Source organism: Perognathus longimembris, chromosome 26 (genome assembly GCF_023159225.1).
Source record: "Perognathus longimembris pacificus isolate PPM17 chromosome 26, ASM2315922v1, whole genome shotgun sequence".
NCBI classification, from domain to species: domain Eukaryota; kingdom Metazoa; phylum Chordata; class Mammalia; order Rodentia; family Heteromyidae; genus Perognathus; species Perognathus longimembris.
The window spans coordinates 9,138,702-9,159,716 of NC_063186.1; the positions used below are offsets into that span (position 1 = coordinate 9,138,702).

At 48.6% G+C, this 21,015-nt stretch overlaps 2 protein-coding genes across 2 annotated transcripts; one reads left to right on the forward strand and one right to left on the reverse strand.

Moving 5' to 3' along the window:
• Nucleotides 1-1,422: 1,422 nt before the first annotated feature.
• On the forward strand, nucleotides 1,423-10,949 carry C26H3orf84 (chromosome 26 C3orf84 homolog). Its single transcript, XM_048334869.1, has 4 exons — nucleotides 1,423-1,449; nucleotides 2,828-2,941; nucleotides 9,822-9,878; nucleotides 10,533-10,949. Exons 1-4 carry the CDS (start codon nucleotides 1,423-1,425, stop codon nucleotides 10,947-10,949), a joined length of 615 nt encoding a protein of 204 aa, XP_048190826.1.
• Nucleotides 10,950-11,491: 542 nt separating this feature from the next.
• On the reverse strand, nucleotides 11,492-17,198 carry Klhdc8b (kelch domain containing 8B). The gene is given in 7 exon segments (XM_048334855.1): nucleotides 11,492-12,339; nucleotides 12,945-13,046; nucleotides 13,197-13,421; nucleotides 13,750-13,914; nucleotides 15,232-15,253; nucleotides 15,255-15,743; nucleotides 16,931-17,198. Coding segments are annotated over 6 exon segments (1,074 nt in total). The 5' UTR covers nucleotides 15,618-15,743; nucleotides 16,931-17,198; the 3' UTR covers nucleotides 11,492-12,142.
• Nucleotides 17,199-21,015: the final 3,817 nt, after the last annotated feature.

Consider the following 21,015-nt stretch of genomic DNA (forward strand, 5'->3'; position numbering starts at 1 on the left):
GAAAAACTCCAATAATCCAAAGACTGAACACTTGATAGAAACAATATGGAACCATCTCAATGATGCTGAGTGAAAAGACACAAAATAATACATACTCAGGAAGGAAGGGGTGTGTGTGTGTGTGTGTGTGTGTGTGTGTGTGTGTGAAAGGCCGTGGTATAAAGAGGGTGACATGGGGACATATTGTAAATTTGTGCAAAAGTAACCATGGAATCCCTCTGTACAATCAATATAAGCAGAGAGAGAGAGAGAACACATATTGTATGGTTCCAACATATAAAATTCTAGAGAATGATAATGCGTCCATAGTGACGAAAAAAGAATAATGGAAGCCTGATTATGTCATGGTGGCAGCTTCCTGTAATCTCACCTGGGGAGAGGGGTGGTGGTGGTGGGAGAGAGATGGATCCTAATGGTGGAGAGAGCCAGGGAAATTTAGCAAAAGGGAATAGGGCTGGGAATGTGGCCTAGTGGTAAAGTGCTGGTCTAGTATACCTGAAGCCCTGGTTTCGATTCCTCAGCACCACATATATAGAAAAAGCCAGAAGTGGTGCTGTGGCTCAAGTGGCAGAGTGCCTTGAGCAAAAAGAAGCTCAGGGATATTGCTCAGGCCCTGAGTTCAAGCCCCAGGACTGGCAAAAAACAAAAGGGCTGAGAATATAAGTAGGTGAGCAAGTGTTTGTCTAGCAAATGCTAGAGTTTGGGTCCCATTCTCATCACACACACACACACACACGCACACACAGTAATAATTTACCAAAAGGCAGCTGAAAAATGTACCATGTCATAGGATCATATAAAATAATACATTATGAAATGAAATCCCCCCAAAGTGTACCATGATGGCAGTTCTTTGCATTTTCCTGTTTGTGCTTTTCTGTTACACTCTCCTCCTCCATTCAAGCCCTTGTAACGTCCATCTGTCACAACTGGCATTCCCCATCACCATAAACTCTTAAAAGGACTTGGCAGAGCCTTTATTCTGAGCCAGTAATTTTATCCTTACAGCCACTAACCTCTTCGAACACTTCTCTTGAATCCATGGAATGCCTTCTCTATTTATATCCCTAGCTGTAGGGTTGCATGGTTTTAAAACACAAGATTTGCCTCTAACACATTCTTTAATATTTTATCAGTTGTGAGTCCATCAGACTTCCCTGTGGAGCTGTATGTGTTTATATAAGACCTCTCCACAGCGGATAATGTCAAGGCACAGATTTCTCTCTCAGAGAAGAAACAGAGCAGCAAGGACAAAAGAGCCATAGGCCAGGTGCTGCCTCAACAAAATGCGGCATTGTGTAGTCACAACTTCCTTTTGTCACTAAGCAACAAGGAGTTGACCTCCTTGAAATTCTCTTTCTTCAGATGCATCCTCAAAAAGACAAGAAGAAAACTTGTCTTTTCTGCTCTCTTCCAGGACAGATGCAAAGTGCTTTAGTAGGCTCCTGGGTAAGCAGTAAGCACTTTATACTTACTCTTGATATCTATCCCTGGGGTTGTTGTGCATAAAATCTAAGTGAGTCATGAATTAAAGGTTCAGCCAGCTACTGGTGCCTCATGCCTATAATCCTACTTAGGAGGCTGAGATCTGAGGATCATGCTTTGAAGCCAGCCCAGGCAGGAAAGCCTGTGAAACTCCTATCTCTTAATTAATCACAGAAAAAGCCACAAGTGGCACTGTGCTTTGAGTGATAGAGCACTAGCCTTGAGCACAAAGGAGTTCAGGAACAGTGCAGAGGCCAAGAGTTCAAGCCCTAGGACTGGTTAAAAAAAAAAAAAAGCAAGTTTCCTTCAGCATCCAGGTCCCTAAAAGACCCTGAGCTCCCCTCTCCCCCTTCCCCATTCTGAGATCACCCCCAAAGGTTGACTAATTTTCCTAGCACTATATCCCCTTCTGTGCTTTCTGGGCTTTGGCTAGCCAGCAGAACTTTTTAGCCTTCTAGTCATTTAGAATAAACTAGAATTTGACTTGTAGAATTTGAACTTTTAGAATTTGACTTCTCTTTAGGCTGGGAACATCTTGAGGGCAATGATTATATTTCCATCCATCTGTGTTTCCTATAAATTCTATTGCACTAAACTGAATGGAGAGCAGGAGGTATTATACGACTACAAGGACAGACAGAAAAGTAGGGTGATCCCCCCCACAAATCTTCAATATAAGGAAAAGATATGGGTTTTCCAGTCCTTTGGAGGACCTCACTGTTGTGGTTAGAGGCCAGACTTAGGAAAAATTCTTCTACTTAGCATTACAATTACAGAGGATCAAAGACACAGGAGAGCTGCTAAGAGTTGGCAGATATGATTGGTCCATTTAATGGTATTAATACACTACAGCTCTGGGCTGAGAATATGGCTTAGTGGTAGAGTACTTGCCTAGTGTGCATGAAGCCCTGGGTTCGATTCCTTAGCACCACATATATAGAAAAAGCCAGAAGTGGCGCTGTGGCTCAAGTGATAGAGTGCTAGCCTTGAGTAAAAGAAGCTCAGGGACAGTGCCCAGGCCCTGAGTTCAAGCCCCATGATTGGCAAAACAAAAAAGTACAAGATCTCATTTCTGTCCTCTGCTGCTGCTTTTCTCTGAATGTCTCTCCAGAAATTCTCTATCAGTTAAATATTCCTTTGGAAAAGTTTACTGCTATGCCAGGTTCCCAAGTGTCTGGTCTGACTTCCCATCACAATTTTCTGGAATGTTCAGCTGAGGGCCCCTGAAGTCTAGGACTCAGGACAGGGTTGTGCATTGTGCCTTGGGGCTGGGAATGTGGCCTGGTGGTAAAGTGCTCACCTTGTGAATTGTGCCTTACTCAATATGCCTGCCTTATTCTAGCACAACAGTGGTTTCTATGGACACTACAGAGGTCAAGTCAAGCATGAAACCGCAGGAGAATATCGTCGTGCCGCTAAGCCCCAGCCTCCAGACATGTTCCTGAAGAGAAGTCAGGTACAAGGCAGCCCCAAGGGCAGTGGGAAGGAATGGGCCCTGTTCCCGTCACTCCTAGATCTTAAGAATAGTGTTCTAGCCATTTCTTTCTTCTCTCTCTCTCTCTCCTCTCTCTCTCTTTCTCTTTCTTTTTTTCTCTCTCTTTCTTTCTTTCTTCTTTTTTTTTTTGCCAGTCCTGGGCCTTGGACTCAGGGCCTGAGCACTGTCCCTGGCTTCCTTTTGCTCAAGGCTAGCACTCTGCCACTTGAGCCACAGCGCCACTTCTGGCCATTTTCTGTATATGTGGTGCTGGGGAATCGAACCCAGGGCTTCATGTATACAAGGCAAGCGCTCTTGCCACTAGGCCATATCCCCAGCCCCTCTTTCTTTCTTTCTTTCTTTCTTTCTTTCTTTCTTTCTTTCTTTCTTTCTTTCTTTCTTTCTTTCTCTCTTTCTCTCTTTCTCTCTTTCTCTCTTTTCTTTTCTTTCTTTTTGCCTGCTGTGGGGCTTGAACTCTGGGCCTGGGTGCTGTCCCTGAGCTACTCAGCTCAAGGCTAGCAATCTACCACTTGAGCCACAGTGCCACTTTCACTTTTCTGGTGGCTTATTGGAGATGAGTCTCAGGGACTTGCCTGCCCAGGCTGGCTTTGAATGGCAATCCTCAGGTCTCAGCCTCCTGAGTAGCCAGGATTCCAGGCGTGAGCTACCGGCACCTGGCCGTTGTAGCTCTTTTAGAGACACGGTATCAAGAGAGAGCAAACCTCTGGGGCTAGCCTACCTCTAAGATAGACAGGAGGTTTTGTATCTTTTTCCTGAAATGTTGGATCTTCCTTCTGTTAGTAAGATTGAGAAGAACATTTATCAAACTGGACAACCTAAAGCTCAAGTGAGGTGGGTAGTGATTGCAAAGAAAGAGAGCCTTCAGAATCCAGAAAGAACTCAGAATCCAGGAAGGTGCTGGTGGCTCCCACCTGTCATCCTAGCTACTCAGGAGGCTGAGATTTGAAGATCCCAGTTCAAAGCCAGCCTGGGCAGAAAAGTCCCTGTAAGACTCTTATCTCCAATAAGCTACTCAAACAAGCTGGAAGTGGCGCTGTGGCTCAAGTGATAGAGTGCTAGCCTTGAGCACAGAGAGGCCCAGGGACAGCACCCAGGGCTAACAGAAAGAAAAAAAAAGTGCTCAGGAGAATTTGCTGCTGAGTGGCTATCGAAGCCTCAGGAAAAGATTTGTCTCACCGTTTAACAACCAAGAGGTCAGTACTACTGGGCCCAAGGGGATAAAGGGAGGCTTGGTTTCTAGAAGCTAGAAAGAGCTAGGTGCTGGTGGCTTCTTTCTGCCTGTATTCCTAGCTTACTCAGGAGGCTGAAGTTGAGGATCTTGGTTCAAAACCAGTCCAGGCTGACAAATCCAAGAGACTCTTATCTCTAGTGAACCAGCAAGAAGCTTTTGGAAGTAGGGCTGGGAATGTGGCTTAGTGGTAGAGCGCTCGCCTAGCACGCATGTAAACCCAGGGTTCCATTCCTCAGTACCACAGAAAAAGCCAGAAGTGGCGCTGTGGCTCAAGTGGTAGAGTGCTAGCCTTGAGCAAAAAGGAGCCAGCGACAGTGCTCAGGCCCTGAGTTCAAGGCCCAGGACTGGCCAAAAAAACCAACAACAAAAGAATGATGGGCGTTGAGGTAATGCAGGGACAGAAACAAGCCATACCCATCCTCTTGTATATTTGCCTTAACTCTTAGGAACAGACACATAAAGGACAGATTTCAGCTGCTTATCAAACTGAAGATTTGCAGAATTTACCAGTATTACCAGCAGCTCCAAATAGCATGATCGCTGTGTCTTGGACTCAGGTTGAATAAATGTCAAGTCTCCTGACTCTTTCTAATTTAAAGCTGTTTTAATTAACAGGATTACCCAGGGAAAGTACACACTTTATTTTCTCACTGGCTGAGACAAACCAGATTGCAGTGGACTGATTTCAGCTGTGGTTGTTTAAATCCTTTGTTACCATAGCACAATCACTTTCCTTTGATGTGGAGGCACATAAAAAGATTTTGTCACTGGGTATCAGTGGCTCATGCCTATAATCCTAGCTATTCAGGAGGCTGAGATCTGAGGATCAAACTTCGAAGTCACCCAAGGGCAGGAAATTCTCTGAGACTCTTATCACAAATGAGTCACCAAAAAGCTGGAAGTGGAGGTGTGGCTCTAATGGTAGAGCACCAGCCTTGAGCAAAAGGGCTAAGGACAGCTCCTAGGCCAAATCACAGTACTAGCATGTGCATGTGCACACGCGCACGCACTCACACACACACACACACACAGAAAAAGAAATATGCAAATGATAAATCTCTTCAGGGGCAAAAATACCCAGAACTTCCTGGGTAAAAAGGAAATGACTGCTTCTCACTATGTTCCCACAGCTGTGAGAGAGCAAAACTTGAATCAGTGGGAGTCAGTAGATGATCCTATCACTGTAGGAATAATGAGTTTTCACAGTCAGAGCTGCCTTCAAATAGGGGCATTCTTCTAGGGCACTGTACAACTCTCCAGCTGAGAAAAGAGAACAAGGGATGGACTTTGAGATGACGTAGAACTTGATCGAGGCTCCCAGATTTTTTTTTTCCAATTGAAATTTTCATTAAGATGATTATAGCTAGGATTTCATTAAGGTGATTGAGCCAGGATTAGAGGCTTACATCTATAATCTTAGCTGCTTGGGAAGTGGAGATCAAGGGATTACAGTTCAAGGCCATCAAGAGACTTCATCTCAACCAATGGCTGGGTGCTGTGGCATACACCTGTTATCCCAGCTACAGAGGAAGCACAAGGATAGGGCACAGTGGCTCATGTCTAGTCTTGGCGGGGTTCATACACTCATACCAGGGCCTGGGGAGCCATGTCAAGGTTCCCCCTAGAGCATACACCAAGCCATCTGTTATAGAAAGGAGAATATCAGTCAGGTGCCGGTGGCTCACACCTAAAATCCTAGCTACTCAGGAGGCTGAGATCTGAGGATTGTGGTTCAAAGCCAGCCTGAGCAGGAAAGTCTGTGAAACTCTTATCTCCAATGAACCACCAGAAAACCGGAAGTGGTGCTGTGGCTCAAGTGGTAGAGCACTAGCCTTGAGCTGAAGAGCTCAGGGACAGCACCCAGGCCCAGAGTTCAAGCCCCACAACCGACAAAAAAAAAAGAAAAGAAAAGAAGGAAAGAAAGAAGGAAAGAAGGAAAGAAAGAAAGAAAGAAAGAAAGAAAGAAAGAAAGAAAGAAAGAAAGAAAGAAAGAAAGAGGGGCTGGGAATATGGCCTAGTGGCAAGAGTGCTTGCCTCGTATACATGAAGCCCTGGGTTCGATTCCCCAGCACCATATATATGGAAAACGGCCAGAAGGGGTGCTGTGGTTCAGGTGGCAGAGTGCTAGCCTTGAGCAGAAGAAGCCAGGGATGGTGCTCAGGCCCTGAGTCCAAGGCCCAGGACTGGCCAAAAAAAAGAAAGAAAGAAAGAAAGAGGGCTAGAGATGTGATTCAAGTAGTAGGGAGCTCGCTTATTAAATGCAAGGCTCTGAGTTCAATCCCCAGTACTACACATTAATATATATACTTAAATTCCATATAAGAGAAATATAGAACCTTTAGAGATTGGATTTTCTTCCTCAGCATAATTTCCTGGAGAGTTATTCAAGTTGTGTATCAATTTCATTTCATTATTATGTAGTAGTTTTTGATCCATATGTACCAGTTTGTTCAACCATTCACCTATTAAAGGATGTCTGAACTGATTCTAGTTTTGGCTCTCACAAATAAAGCTGCTATGAACATTTGTGTGCAGATTTTTGGGGGGGTGAACATAAGTTTTCATTTGTCTGGGACAAATGCCCAGAAGTATAATTGCTGGGTCATATGGTAGTTGCATGTTTTGCTTTTTAAAGAAAGTATCAAGCTGTTTTCCAACGTGGCTGTACCATTTTCCACTTCCATCAGCAATGCATGAATGATCTAGTTTCTCTGCATTCCCACGAACAGTTTTTAATTTTAGCCATTCTGATAGATGTGTTGTGATAGTTCACTGATTTTGATTTGCATTGAGCGAATGTTTAATGATGATGAATATCTTTTCATGTGTCTTTGGCCATCTGTACATCCTTCTTGGTGAAATATCTTCATGTTGTTTGCTCATCTTCTAATTAGATTGTTGCTTATTTTGCTGTTGAGATGTTAAACTTGATCATCTTCTCTTCCCACCTCCAGCTTCTCAGAATGGAACTCAAGACCTTGTGCATGCTAGGCAAGTGCTATATTTAGCCCTAGAATTCTTCATATAGTCTAGATCCTAGTCTTTTCTTGGATATATGATTTGTGTTCTTTTTTTTCTTTTTATCATGCCAGTTCTGGGGCTTGAACTCAGGGCCTGGGCCCTGTCCCTGAGCTTGGTGCTCAAAGCTAGTGCTCTACCACTTTGACTTACAGTTCCACTTCTGGCTTTTTGGTAGCTAATTGGAGATAAGAGTCTCATGGACTTCTTTCTTACCTGAGCTGGCTTCAAACTGTGATCATTAGATCTCAGCCTCCTGAGTAGCTAGGATTACAGGCGTCAGCCACTGGCACCCAGCTTCCTAGAATTCTTCATGTAGTCTTAATCTTTTCTTGGATATGTAGTGTGTATTTTTCTTTTTTAAAATCTTCTTCATATATACTTTTCTTTTTATAAAGTTTGTACTCAGTGCTCCAGGTTTTTGCTCAGTCTATTTGCTTTTGGCTGGTTCTCTTATCACTTGAGCCACATTTCTAGGCCTTTAAAAAATTTTTTCCTAGTTAATTGGAGGTAGAGTCTTACAGACTTTTCTGCCTGGGCTGACTTCAAACCACAATCTTTCTGCTTTCAGCCTCCTGAGGTAGTTAGGATTTTTGCCTTGTCAGGGCAAAACCTTTTTTAAATTTTGATAAGGTCCAATTTATTTTTCTTTAATGGCTTTTGATATTGGTGTCAAGTCTAAAAATTCTCTGTTTCTCTGGGCTCTGAAAAACAATTTCTAAAGAAAGTTATTTGTTTTATTTGGTGCTGGGAATCGAACCTATAGCTTTGTACATGGTAAGCCCCATGCTCTACAACTGAGCTAAACTTCTTTATTTTTCTGTGTTTTTTTTTTTTAATATTTGGGCATTGTCCCTTAGCTTTTGCTCTCAAGGTTAGCACTCTGCCACTTGAGCCACAGCTCCACTTCTGGATTTTTGGTGATTAATTGGAGATAAGAGTCTCATGGACTTTTCTGCCTGGTCTGGCTCTACCACTAGGCTGGTAGCCCATGTCTATAATCCTAACTACTCAAGAGGTTTAGATCTGAGGAATCTCAGTTTGAAGCCAGCCCAAGCAGAAAAGTCCATGGACTTCTAGGTCTAAATAACTAGTAAAATGCCAGACTGGAGATATGGCTCAAGTGGCAGAGCACCAGCCAGGAATGATAGCTTGAGGATCTGGGATCGGAGTTAAATTCCAGTACCAGCAAACACACACACACACACACACACACACACACACACACACACACACACGACAACAGATTGAAGTGGGGACCTTGAAAGCATGAATACCAGGTAAGAAACTCAAAACACTTCAGGCAAGGGGAGGAACATGATTTAGGATCAGAGAAAGCCCTGGATATATTGAGGAATGGTCTGACCCTAGGTATCTTTTTTTTTTTTTTTTTTTTTTTTTTTTTGCCAGTCCTGGGGCTTAATCTCAGGGCCCTGAGCACTGTCCCTGGCTTCTTTTTGCTCAAGGCTAGCACTCTGCCACGTGAGCCACAGCCCCACTTCCTGCTTTTTCTGTTTACATGGTGCTAAGGAATCGAACCCAGGGCTTCGTGCATGCTGGGCAAGCACTCTACCACTAGGTCACATTCCTAGCCCAACCATAGCATGACTTTTTCTCAAGAAAAAAACAAAAAAATCCCAGCTAGGCACCAGTGACTCATGGCTCTAATCCTAGCTACTCAGGGGGCTGAGATCTGAGGATCAAGGGCCGAAGCCAGCCTTGGTTAAAAAGCCAGTAAGATTCTTATCTCCATTTAAGTCACAGAAAAAGCTGGAAGTGGAGCTGTGGCTCAAGTGGTAGAGTGCTAGCCTTGAGCAAAAGTTGCTCAGTAATTAAAAAAAAAAATCCAAAGAGATTGGATTGACAGATGTTTGGCAGGATGTAGCTGCCTATGGCCTGGCCTGGGAGGGGCTATAGATAGAGGGATTTGATGTATGATCCATGTGTTTGGAGATGACTTGTCACACACTCTCAGGCTCAATAGCCAACTACCCAACTGGGGAATAGGCAGTTGGCTATTGTGCCTAGGAGTCCTGGACAAGTCTCAAACACATAGATCAATAGGCAGCTGGATATTCAGCCTGGGATTTCAACAGACAGCTTGAGCTAGAGACAGAAATTTTAGTTTCCCAGCTGGGTGCAGCACTGGTGGTTCATGGCTATCACTCTAGTTACTCAGGAAGCTGAGATTCGAGGATCATGATTTGAAGCCAGGACAAAGCAGGAAAGTCCACGAGACAGTTCAGAATATAGATATTGTGCTAGAGAGCAAGTGTGGATAGAAGGGAGGAGAAACTGAAACCCCAGGTGTAGACAATCTAGATGAAAGGGCCTCACGAATGGCATGATATTCAGATGCTTCAAACCTGATCCTCAATCCATGGCTCCAGCAGTGTTTGCCTCAGGGAAAATCCCTGAATGAGATATCCCAAGTGTTGAGGTATTGCTTTAATATATCTCTAGTTTTTCAAGGTGTTGGTAGCTTAGGGGTGGTGGTTCCTGAATCATTCGTCTATAATGGCAATTATATGTGGGACTAGAGAAGCATGATTTTTTTTCCTCCCTTCACCTTGTTTCTTACTGTTTTCCAAGGAGCCAGTCAAGCAGCATTTCTTCTCCAAGCATGACAACCGCATTTCCTTCGACAAAGTGAGTGCTAAAAAGTAGGAGAGGGAGAAATCCCTCAGCCTAGGTTGAAGTTGAAGACAGAGCAGGTGATAGGGTGGATCAGACCTTGAGGGGAAGGGATGGATCCTTCAACAGGGAGAGGACTGTCTATTTCTCCATCACCCTTCTCCTCCAGGAAATAGCCCATCCCCCAGACTAAGAAATCTTTGCATTGGCTTCCTTTATTAGCTTGTCTGACAGCGAATAGGTATTCTGAGGTGGGCCAGGCACCGATGGCTTATACCTGTAATCCGAGTGACTCAGGAGGCTGAGATCTGAGGATCACAGTTCAAAGTCAGCTTGGGCAGGAAAGCCCATGAGACTCCTATCTCCATTAGCTACCAAAGCAAACAAACAAAAAAAGCCAGAAGTGGAGCTGTGGTTCATAGTGGTAGAGCACTAGCCTTGAGCACAGAAACTCAGGGACAGTGCCCAGGCCCAGGGTACCCCAACACCCCCCCCCCCAAAACTGTAAGACCACTGTTCCCTCATGGATAACATCACTGAGAGGACAGGCCAAAGAAACCAGGGGTTACAGACATCATCTAGGCATCACTAAGTAGATTTAGGTTAGATGGGGTCCAAGGAAGTGCCTGGTGCCAAGACTGTGGGCCAAGGGCCCGTACCGTTGAGAAGGGCCCCTACTGGCTGCTACAGGGAATCGGAAGACGGAAAGATCTGGAGCGTCTGTGGCAACGTCATACCTTCCTGCGCTGGGCACCCAGTGAGCTGGAGTTGAGCCATCAACGACCTCTGAAATCTTCCTACCAGATTGACTTCCGGCCAGGCTCAAAACTTGGTATTATCCCCCAGCGCCTCGTGGACTTTATGAAAGTCCAGAGTCCCTATGCCAAGACCACCTATCAGCAAAACTTCTGCCAGTCAGCTCACAGTGGCTACTGTGGCATCAAAAAGGTGGATTCCCAAGAGCCAGCCACAGACACATTGCCTAATCTCCCAGACAACCGGAGACCCAAGCTACTGCAACATTACTTACATGCTGGGGTTTCTGAGTGTCTAAACTGGTCTGAAACATTAAATAAGAATAGTTGACATAGCAGCCTGTTTATACTTGCCTCGGGGAGGGGGCTGGTGAGCTGTGATTCCCCGTTCATTGCCAAGACTAGTATTGTATCTATCTGTGTGTGTGCTGGGCTGGGAAGGTGGTATCTTGGGGACCTGGGCATTAAGAAAGTTTATGGGGAACTGGGAATGTGCTTGCCTAGCATGCATGAAGGCCTTGGTTCAATTCCTCAGCACCACATATATACAGAAAAAGGCCAAAGTGGCACTGTGGCTCAAGTGGTAGAGTGCTAGCCTTGAGCAAAAGAAGCCAGGGACAGTGCCCAGGCTCTGAGTTCAAGTCCCAGGACTGGCACTGGTGTGTGCGTGTGTGTACACACACACACACACACACACACAGGCACACACTATGGGACTGAGATACCAAGTGATCCTAGATGCAGAAGTCAGATCCAAGGGGTTCATTTGAGACCCTCATCCTGAGAGACTTGAGGTTCTAAAGGAGCGTTAGGGGGCTTTGAGAGCAACACAGAGGAGTCCACACCAGATTTTAGCAGTATTTTTACTTCCACATCCAAACTCCCTGGCTCCTCACAACAGCCCTGTGAGGTAGGTAGGGCAGGAATGTTTCAGAGATTCCCCATTTACAGATGAGGACACCGAGGCACAGAGAGGTGAAATGACTTGCCCAAAGGCATATGACCACCAGTGTGGAGGGTCCCAAAGCCAGCATTCCCCCTGCCCTCACCCCCACCCCAGCAGTTCCCAGTCCTGTCTTCCATTCCCCTCTGTCCCCCACTACTCTGAACACTCATTGACCCAATGAGGCAGGTCAATAGTTGACATTTTTCAGGAATGGCTTCCTGGGATAGGCCTCATCAATTGCATGACTATCCTGCATTGTGGGGGGGGGGGGGTGCGGTGGGGGGTAGGGTTTAAGGCCAGCTTTCCCAGGGCCTAGTAGTTTCTAGGGCAACGGTTGAGCTAGGTATGGTTGATGACTAGATGACGGTAAAGGTAGTGTGAGCCTATGGTGTGTCCTCTGCTAATGAGAAAGGCTCCCCAACCCCAATCGCAGAGGCAGCTTGCCTCCCGTGCCCACCTCTGTGCCCCCTGTACCCCCACAGAGCCACAAAGAGCAGAGCTCTCTCAGCCACAAAGGGAGTCAGACATCTCGCTTCTACCCTGAGCCGCTGCTCCAACGAACTGGTTCCACCAGTCCTTCAGACTCCATCCCGCAGACATAGCGCTTCTACAGCTTGACTGGGACCCTGGGCCACGCCACCAATCACAAACAGCCTGGACCCAGCCTGGAGGCTAGAGCAGGAACAGCGGGCTGTGGGCATGGCAGGAAGTGCCTCCCAGCGCTTCCGGGCAAGACTGAAGCTCTCCGCAGAGCCCAGAGGGCATGGCTGATTTCCTGCAGGAAAGGAGAGAGGGGATTGTAAGGTGCTCCAGGCCTTTTTGCTCCCTAAATCCAGTCACTGATCCAATAGCTACCACTGTAGGATGGGTGTCTTGCTCCTCATTTGTTCCTGCATGTATGCATTCATATTCAGTGATCATTTATTCTCTGTGTCCTTGATTTCAACTGGTGCAGACACACACACACACACCCATTTAAGCATGAGTGGATACCCTAAAAATTGGGCCAGATAGACTACAACCTGATTGTTTTGTGGACATGGAAAGTCCTGGTCCTTGGAGATCACAGAAAAGGGAAAGGTGGTAGGAGCTACTCTTTCCTATCTCTCTCTCTCTCTTTTTTTTTTTTTTGCCAGTCCTGGGGCTTGAACTCTGGGCCTGATCACTGTCCCAGAGAAATTTCTGTTCAAGGCTATCAATTTACCACTTGAGCCACAGTGCCACTTCTGGCTTTTTCTATGTGTGTGAGGCTGAGGAATCGAACCCAGGGCTTCATGTATACGAGGCAAGCACTTTACCACTAAGCCATATTCCCAGACCCTGGTGCCAGGCTCTTTCCTGTCTTATATTCCTTCCTTCTCCCTGGTCCCAGAGACTTACCAAGGCCCCCAATAGCCACAATGTGACCCCCGAGGGAGCCAACCACAAAATCAGCTCTCTTATCCCTCATGCGTAGGCTCCGGGGCAGTTTGGTCCAGGACCCTATAGGAGAGAAGAGGTCAAACTTAGAGAAATACACCTTTACCCTCACATTCACACACACACACACACACACACACACACACACACACACACACACACTGCCCTTCCCTCCCACAGAGTGCAAGACAGTCCAAGCCAGCCACTACTCACCATGCTCCAGATCAAACATCTCCACAGTGTTGACAAAATGCGGGCGAGAGTAGAAATTATGGGGCCCGGGCTGTTGCAAACCACCCAAGCTGAAGACACTGCCTTCAGCCATGGTACAGCCAGCAAAGGCCCGACGGCTGGGCAGGCTGGGATGTCGGGTCCAGGTGCGGGCCTCCAAATCAAAAGCTTCAAAAGCGGTCACGGGGAGCTTGCCCTGGCGGCCTCCTGATGGGAGAAATGGAGCCCTTGGGTGGGAGCCCCAGTGGGTTTGGTGGGCTACTCACTGTTTTGGGTTACTGATCTGTCTCCTCTGAGCCTCCCGTACCCGGCTGTATTGCACAACTCTTCATGGATCTGTGACACCCTCCCCTCCCAAAACCCATTGGCATTGGGTTTGATTTTTCCAATCTACCGGGGGTTAGAGTGTCAGAGTAGGCCTGGATTTACCTTCCCTCTTCCCCACCACCAAGTGTGTTTACCCACATCCTCTTCCTGATCCCTAACTCCAGCCAAGTATGAGGATTGGAAATTTCCCACATCCCCTAGCTCTTACCCAGGACATAGATCTTGTTCCCATGCAGGAAGGTGGAGGCCCCGTAGCAGGGGGTGGGCATGGAGGGTAGCGAAAGCCAGCAGTCTTGGCGGGGTTCATATACTCGTACCTGGGCCTGGGGAACCGTGTCAGGGCCCATTCCCCCTAGAGCATACACCAAGCCATCTGTATAAAAAGAGTATCAGTCAGGTGCTGGTGGCTCACACCTATAATCCTAGCTACTCAGGAGGCTGAGATCTGAGGATTGCGGTTCAAAGCCAGCCTGAGCAGGAAAGTCTGTGAAACACTTATCTCCAATGAACCACCAGAAAACTGGAAGTGGAGTTGTGGCTCAAATGGTAGAGCACTAGTCTTGAGTCAGCGCCCAGGCCCAGAGTTCAAGCCCCATGACCACCATCAACAAAGCAAAACAAAAAAAGAATATCAGGCTGTACCCGAACCTGGTTAGGGCATTCTATTCTGACAAGTTTGCCCTGGTCAGGCCTGGGACTGGTAGGGGTGGATGGAGTCCTGTATATTTATCTGAAGCTTTCTGAAGTAGAAACTTAAGAGAGAACTGGGATTCCTCCTCTGGCCCAGGGACCCTCCAAGTGAAGAGCAGGAGGCAGCCGATCTAATTATATTCCGGCTCTGTCTCCCTAGAGACGCCATGGCAACCACGTCTGGCATCCAAGCAAGCTGGCCTGGACCTGGTGGTCAGGCCTGGAGGCCACAAGGTAGGGGGCTTCTCTAGGGGGGAGGGAGGAAGAGTGGCTTGGGGAGGAAAGTGCAAGGAGATGTGCTCAGCACAGCTCAGTCCGGATGCGTTGGGAGCCGAGGTGAGGGGTAGGGCTGGAAGAGAGCTTTGCGCTATCAGCCTTTAACCCCAGTCGTCATCCAGTCAGTGCTCCTACATCCATGCCCTCCCACGAGAGAAGGTTCTTGCCTTGTTTAAGGCCTTCGAGGGGAGAGCACATAGGATGTTGTAGGGGTCTTGGAATGAGGTGCATAGTCAGCTGGGGGCTTCCATGGCAACCATCCCCAGGTCTGCTTGGCCTCTGTCCACATCTAAATCGTGTGTGTGTGTGTGTGTGTGTGTGTGTGTGTATACGGGGTAATCTAAGCACTTAAGTACTTGCTGGGCTCGGAGCCAAGGCTCTGCTCCCCTCCTCCATCCCTGACTATTTATAGCCAGGAGAGTCATTAGGCCACACACCCCCTACTGTCTCTTAGAAATGAAGAATGGAGCAAGATGGTGGTGGTGGTGGGAGGTGTCTCACCTCCGTCTGGAGGTCAGCCTGGGCTGTGACAACTTCTACCTCACAGCCAGAAAAGGTAGCTCAATAGTAGTGAACCCAGTGCTAGGAAGGACTGGATTGAAGGGCTGAAGCCAGGTCGAGCGCTCTCTTGCCCAATCTCTGTGAGTAAGGGACCAAGACAGGAAAGAATGGAGGGTGCCCTGGGTATACTTAAGGGAGCTTCCTTTGAAGTAGGGCCACTCACCTCTCTCCACAGTCGCCACCCCCCATGGCTGCTTGAGGCAGGGGAGCTCGACGTTCCCAGCGGCCTTCATCAGCTAGGTAGGCCTCCACAGCGGCTACTGGGCTCTGCAGCTCATCCACGCCGCCTACCACTAGCACCTGCTTACCCAGAACCACAGCAGCTGCCCCAGCCCGGGCAGTGGGCAGGGGTGCCAAGGCCAGCCACGTGTGTGAGGCCATGTCCAATGTCTCCACAGTGTCCAGAGGTAATCCAGCCCGGCCACAGCCCCCCAACACCAAGAGGTGCCCATCTTGGTGGACCACTGTGCCATAGACTCGGCAAGTAGGCATGGGGGGAAACACCTGCCAGGCAAAGGCCCGGCCACCGCCCGCAGCCATGTTGCTCATGGCCAGTGGCAAGCCATGCTATCTTCTTCAGGCAACAGGCCTCATGAGGGGAATGTGACAGGGCCACATTTTGATTCTACCAGGGCTGCAGAAAGCAGCTGACCAGTCCAGGAATTATGCCTTCACCTGCAGGAGAGAGGGGAAAAAGGATCAGGACTACTGCCCAGCTCTTCGGGAGACAGATGAGCAGCTAGGATTTGAGGACAGGTCAAACCCCCAATCCCTGATGAGAAGGGGCCCACCCCCTTTGACTAGCACACCTTTGGGGTGGCCCAATTGGGGACTAGGAAGACACAAACTCAACATCCAGGTATATTCCTCTCTCACTATAGGAATAGGAGGGCTTTTCCTCTCCAAGCTCTGCCCTAATAACCAGGAGCTACTGGATCAAACCAGATCTAAGGGGCAGTAAGGTGACTAGAACAGGACTCTCCATTCTAGCATCCTTTCTCTCCCCTTACAATAAATCTCCCTGGGCAGCATGAAGTCCAGCCATCAGGGTCTCCCACCTGCTGTCAGGAACCAAACTTTCCCTCTAGGGGCCATTCCACAGGGCTCAACCCCTCTCACCAGAAAAGAGATTAGCCAGGGTGCTGATTGCTCAAGCCTATATAATCCTAGCATCTCAGGAGGCTGAGATCTGAAGATGGTAGCTCAAAGCCAGTCTGGGCAAGAAAGTCTTTGAGACTCTTATCTCCAATTAACTACTCCGAAAAGGCCAGAAGTGGTGCTGTGGCTCAAGTTCTAGAGCACTAGCTTTGAGCCAAAGAAGCTCAAGGAGATCTGCCCTAGCCCTGAGTTCAAGCCCCAGGATGGGCACTCCCGCGTGCACACGTACACACACACACACACACACACACACACACACACACACACCCAACAATCTGGGGTGTTTTTAACTTAGAGGGTCTGGACCTCAGGATTTCATGCTACTCCTGCCAGCCACTCCATGGTATTTAGAAAGGGGAGGGGAGACTGAGTCAAGAAATCTCATGAAGGCTCCCAAGAGGGGACAGGGTATTTTTCTGTAAGGCAAAAGCAGCTGGGATCTCTGAGCACCTTATGATCCACCAGTTCCTTCAAGTTTGTTTGTTTGTTTGTTTTCTTTTCATCTTTCAAGCCTCCCCTTTTACTATGGGGGTTCCCCTGCTCAAACCCTAGACCTGACAAAAGCGGGCCTGCGGGGATGGGGGGGGCAAACTTCCATCTGAGAGAGGAGGTGGGGGCGGGTCTGGCTAGTGCATGTCGACTTGGGGCGCTATGCCTCACACCCCCAAACTCTTCCCCGGAGCGCGGGTTCCCACAGGACTCACCCTACGAGGGGGGCGGGGTGTCTCTGCTGTCCCCCAAGGCACCGGGTGGGCGGGGAGAGATGGGGGTCCCCCTGATCCACCTCTGCCGCCGACGCCCCGGGGCTCCGGTTGGGGATGCAAGCCGGGATCTGGAGGGGGCTCTGCACCGGCTCCGGCGTGGGGCGGGGCTGCACCGGGTCCGCCCCTCGCTCCCCCCCTCCTCCCCTCCACAGATGCGGGGGGATCCTCCTCCCGCCTTAACTCTGCACACGCCGCAGCCACGGCCGCACACGGACCCACACCAGCCTTGCTGACAGACACTTGGGCCTGCAAGGACTCGGGGTCCGATCGCGGGGGGCGGGGGGCGTTGGTAAGCTGTGACGGGGTGGGGGATGTGGGGGGGATCGTTCTGAACGGGACCCCGAACAGTGGAACGGGGGCGGGGGAGGGGACTTCAGAGGCCGGAGCCCCCGCCCCCCCCCCCATCTCCGGCGAGCGCTGAGATCTCCAACCGCGGGTTGGACGCCGGCGCCCCCTGGAGGCCTCTGGAGGCCTAGCCGGGGCCTCCTTACCTAGTGGGATCAGGGTATCAGAGCAGGGCACAGAATTAGACCCTGTAGAACTCCTGGGGACCAAGAGGGCTATCTGTCTGTCTGTCTGTCTATCTATCTATCTACCTATCTATCTATCTATCTATCTATCTATCTATCTATCTATCTATCTATCTATCTATCTATCTATCTATCTATCTACCTACCTACCTACCTATCCATCCATAACCCATCCATCTCTATCTATCTATCTTCTCATTGCCAGTCCTGGGGCTTGAACTCAGGGCCTGGGCACTGTCCCTGAGCTTCTTTTGCTCAAGGCTAGCACTCCACCACTTGAGCCACAGCGCCACTTCTGGCTTTTTCTGTGTATGTGGTGCTGAGGAATCGAACCTAGGGCTTTGTGCATGCTAGGCAAGCACTCTAATACTAAGCCACATTCCCAGCCTCTTCCTCCTCCTCCCTGTCCCCCCCGCCCCCGCCCCTGCTCCCCAGGTCCTTTTTAACAGGCCTAGCTGGGGGAAATTCTTGGGTAGCTCTGAGCAGAGGAATGGACTAGAAAAGTCAGAGACAAATCAGAAGTCAAGGGCTCTGGTTTCCTACTCTAAGATCTGAGAATGGTGCCATTTTGGGAAGTGGGGGGGGAGGTTTCAAAGTGATGGCACGTGTTCATAATCTATGGCCTGCCTCTAGCCAGCTCTAGGGTCAAAGGGGAAGAAATTGGTGTGGCAAGGACTCACCTCAGACTCAAATCCTGGCCCAGCTTACCCCTTTTGAGCATTCAGACTATAGCTGACTTTTTGGGGGGTCAGTTGTGGGACTTGAACTCATGGCCTGGATGCTGTTGCTGAGCTCTTCTGCTCAAGGCTAGCACTCTACCAAGTTAAGACACAGCACCACTTCTGTTTTTCTGGTGGTTCATTGGAGATAAGAGTCTCACAGACTTTCCTGGCCAGGCTGGCTTTGAGCCATGATCCTCAGATCTCAGCCTCCTGAGTAGCTAGGATTATAGGCATGAGCCACCAGTGCCTGGCTTATTAGCTAACTTTTTGAGCTGGGGATTCACTTGTACAGGACAGAAGTCAACCTGTGTGAAGAGATCCTTGCAGTTGTCTTTGTCTGCTTACTGCCTTGTCCCTCTTTCATATATGGTGATTGTTTTAGTTTCGCCCAAAGCAGGCATGGAGACAAAGATAAAAAGTGCAGAAGTTAGTGTGGGAGGTGAAGCCAAGAAGAACCAGCAGAGGAGTAGCAAGTAGGCAGCCAATTAGGGAGGTGTCATCAAGTACGTTATCACTATGGGAAAATAAAATCAGATTTTGCTAGCAATTCCAATTCCGGGAGCCAGTGTAGAACATGGGGCTTACATGATTACTTCTCCTACGAGCAAGAGAGGGAAGGCAAATTAAGACAAATTAATTTTGATAACGAAACTCAGTCAAATTCCTATCCATCATATTGAAGATGGTTTGGTCCTACACATTATCTGGCTTACTTGATTTCTAGCCTGCCCAGAGTGTAAACAGACCTTCTCCACCATCAGAGGGAGAGCTTTCTGCCCTTTCAGGGACTTACATCAGAGAACCTGCATAGAAATGTTTATGCCAGGGGCTGGAAATGTGGCTTAGTGGTAGAATGCTTTCCTTTTGTGCATGAAACCCTGAGTGTGATTCCTCAATAGCACATACACGGAAAAAGCTGGAAGTGGTGCTGTGGATCAAGTGGTAGAGCGCTAGACAACTAGGGTAAAGGTGAGGTTGAGGTGGTCTTGAGAGGAAGGAAACAGTTCTGATCCTCAGCTATAGACAGAGGTAGAGACAGAGCTCATTTTCACATTTGGGAAGTGGAAGTGCCAAGTTGAGAATTCCAGATTGTAGGGCTGGGAATGTGGCAGGAGAGTGCTTGCCTAGCATGCCTGAAGGACTGTGTTCACACCCTCAGCTCCACATAAACAGAAAAAGCCAGAAGTGGCGCTGTGGCTCAAGAGGTAATGTATCAGCCTTGAGCCAAAAGAAGCCAGGGAGAGTGGTCAAGCCTTGAGTCCAAGCCCTAGGACTGGCAAAAAGAAAGAAAGAAAGAAAGAAAGAAAGAAAGAAAGAAAGAAAGAAAGAAAGAAAGAAAGAAAGAAAGAAAGAAAGAAAGAAAGAAAGAAAGAAAGGAAGGAAGGAAGGAAGGAAGGAAGGAAGGAAGGAAGGAAGGAAGGAAGAGAAAAGAAAATTGACAATTCCAGATTGTAACACATGAGGTCCCAACCCGAATGCTTGAAGGCACTGAGGACCTTACCCTCAGTTCAGTTCTGAGTCCTCAAGAAGCCAAGGGACAGCTCAATGGCAAAGCACTTGCTTAACAAGTGCAACATCATGGGTTCAATCCTCAGTATCAAAAAAGAAAGGAGGAAGAGGAAAAAGGAGAAGAGGAGGAGGAAGAGGAAGAGGGAAAAGAGGAGGAAGAGGAGGAAGAGGAGGAGGAGGAGGAGGAGGAGGAAGAGGAGGAGGAGGAGGAGGAGGTGGTTGCAGCAGCAGTTGAACTATATCAATTAAGAAGAAGAAGCAGAAGCTGAACTATATCAATTAAGAAGAAGCAGCTGAACTATATCAATTAAGGCCTAGAGCATAGCCAAGTGTACTAGGCATTTGTCTCTAGGGGGTACCTGGGCCCCCACTGAATACTGTTTTCCAACTTGGACTTGGGAGCTCCTGACCTGTGGGACCTTTGCTTTGGTCAAAGTTTTGGAGACCATCTTGGCCGCTACTCCCCCCCCCCCCTCCGCCCCAATCTGAAGTCATACATTCTTAATGTTCATTTTGACCTATGTCCTCTAAATTGGTGATGTTCTAGTAGGAGATCCTATAACCCCTCCCCCCCCCCCCGCCCCTCTGCTGGCTGCAAAGCACAGGTGGAAAGATTGAGGTCCTAGACTCACAGGTCAAAAGATAGGAAAACTGGAGGTAGGACTTCGTCCCCATGGAGAGGCTAAGGATGGGGCCGGGATGTCACCATTCCATGTGTGCACACAGGGCTGGGCTAAGTCTCCTCAGGCCCACAGACGAAGAGGCATTATACACACAGTCAGACACATTGGGTTCTGTTTAACCCTCGGGCTTGCTTTTGCACACCAGCCTTGCAACGCAAGGTGCTGAGGAAGACAGGTAGGTAAGCGTTCTTCATGCCCAGGCCGCAAAGCCATGGGAGGGTATCTGGAGCCACTTCCGGTCAGGAGGGACTCCATCTCCACACGTCGTCGAGGGTACTGAAGCACGGCCTGGAGTTTTCCAGGGGCCACGTTCCGATCGATGTCCCTGCATTACCGGGGTTCCCCTTAGGAAGAAGGGTGTCGGACCGGCTCCTAATGCTCGAGACTCTAACCGGAGGATGAGTTCCGGAAACTTCTGCTCTGATTCCCACACGAGAGCTGCTTCCGGTAGCCGCCCCCCCTCCCCAAGCTTTGAACAGGTGTTTGTCTGGGGGGGGATGGTGGGGGGAGAAGGGAGGGGAGGGAGGGGAGAAAGGGGTACAAATGAGGACTTGAAGGGAAGGGCGGGTCAAAGGCCAGCG

Excerpts from the sequence above, each read along its gene's own strand:
- C26H3orf84 (XM_048334869.1), top strand. The coding sequence starts at position 1,423 with ATGCAAAGTGCTTTAGTAGGCTCCTGG. Across the intron at positions 1,450-2,827 it reads GTGCTTTAGTAGGCTCCTGG|CACAACAGTGGTTTCTATGG; the intron begins GTAAGCAGTAAG and ends GCCTTATTCTAG. Across the intron at positions 2,942-9,821 it reads TGTTCCTGAAGAGAAGTCAG|GAGCCAGTCAAGCAGCATTT; the intron begins GTACAAGGCAGC and ends CTGTTTTCCAAG.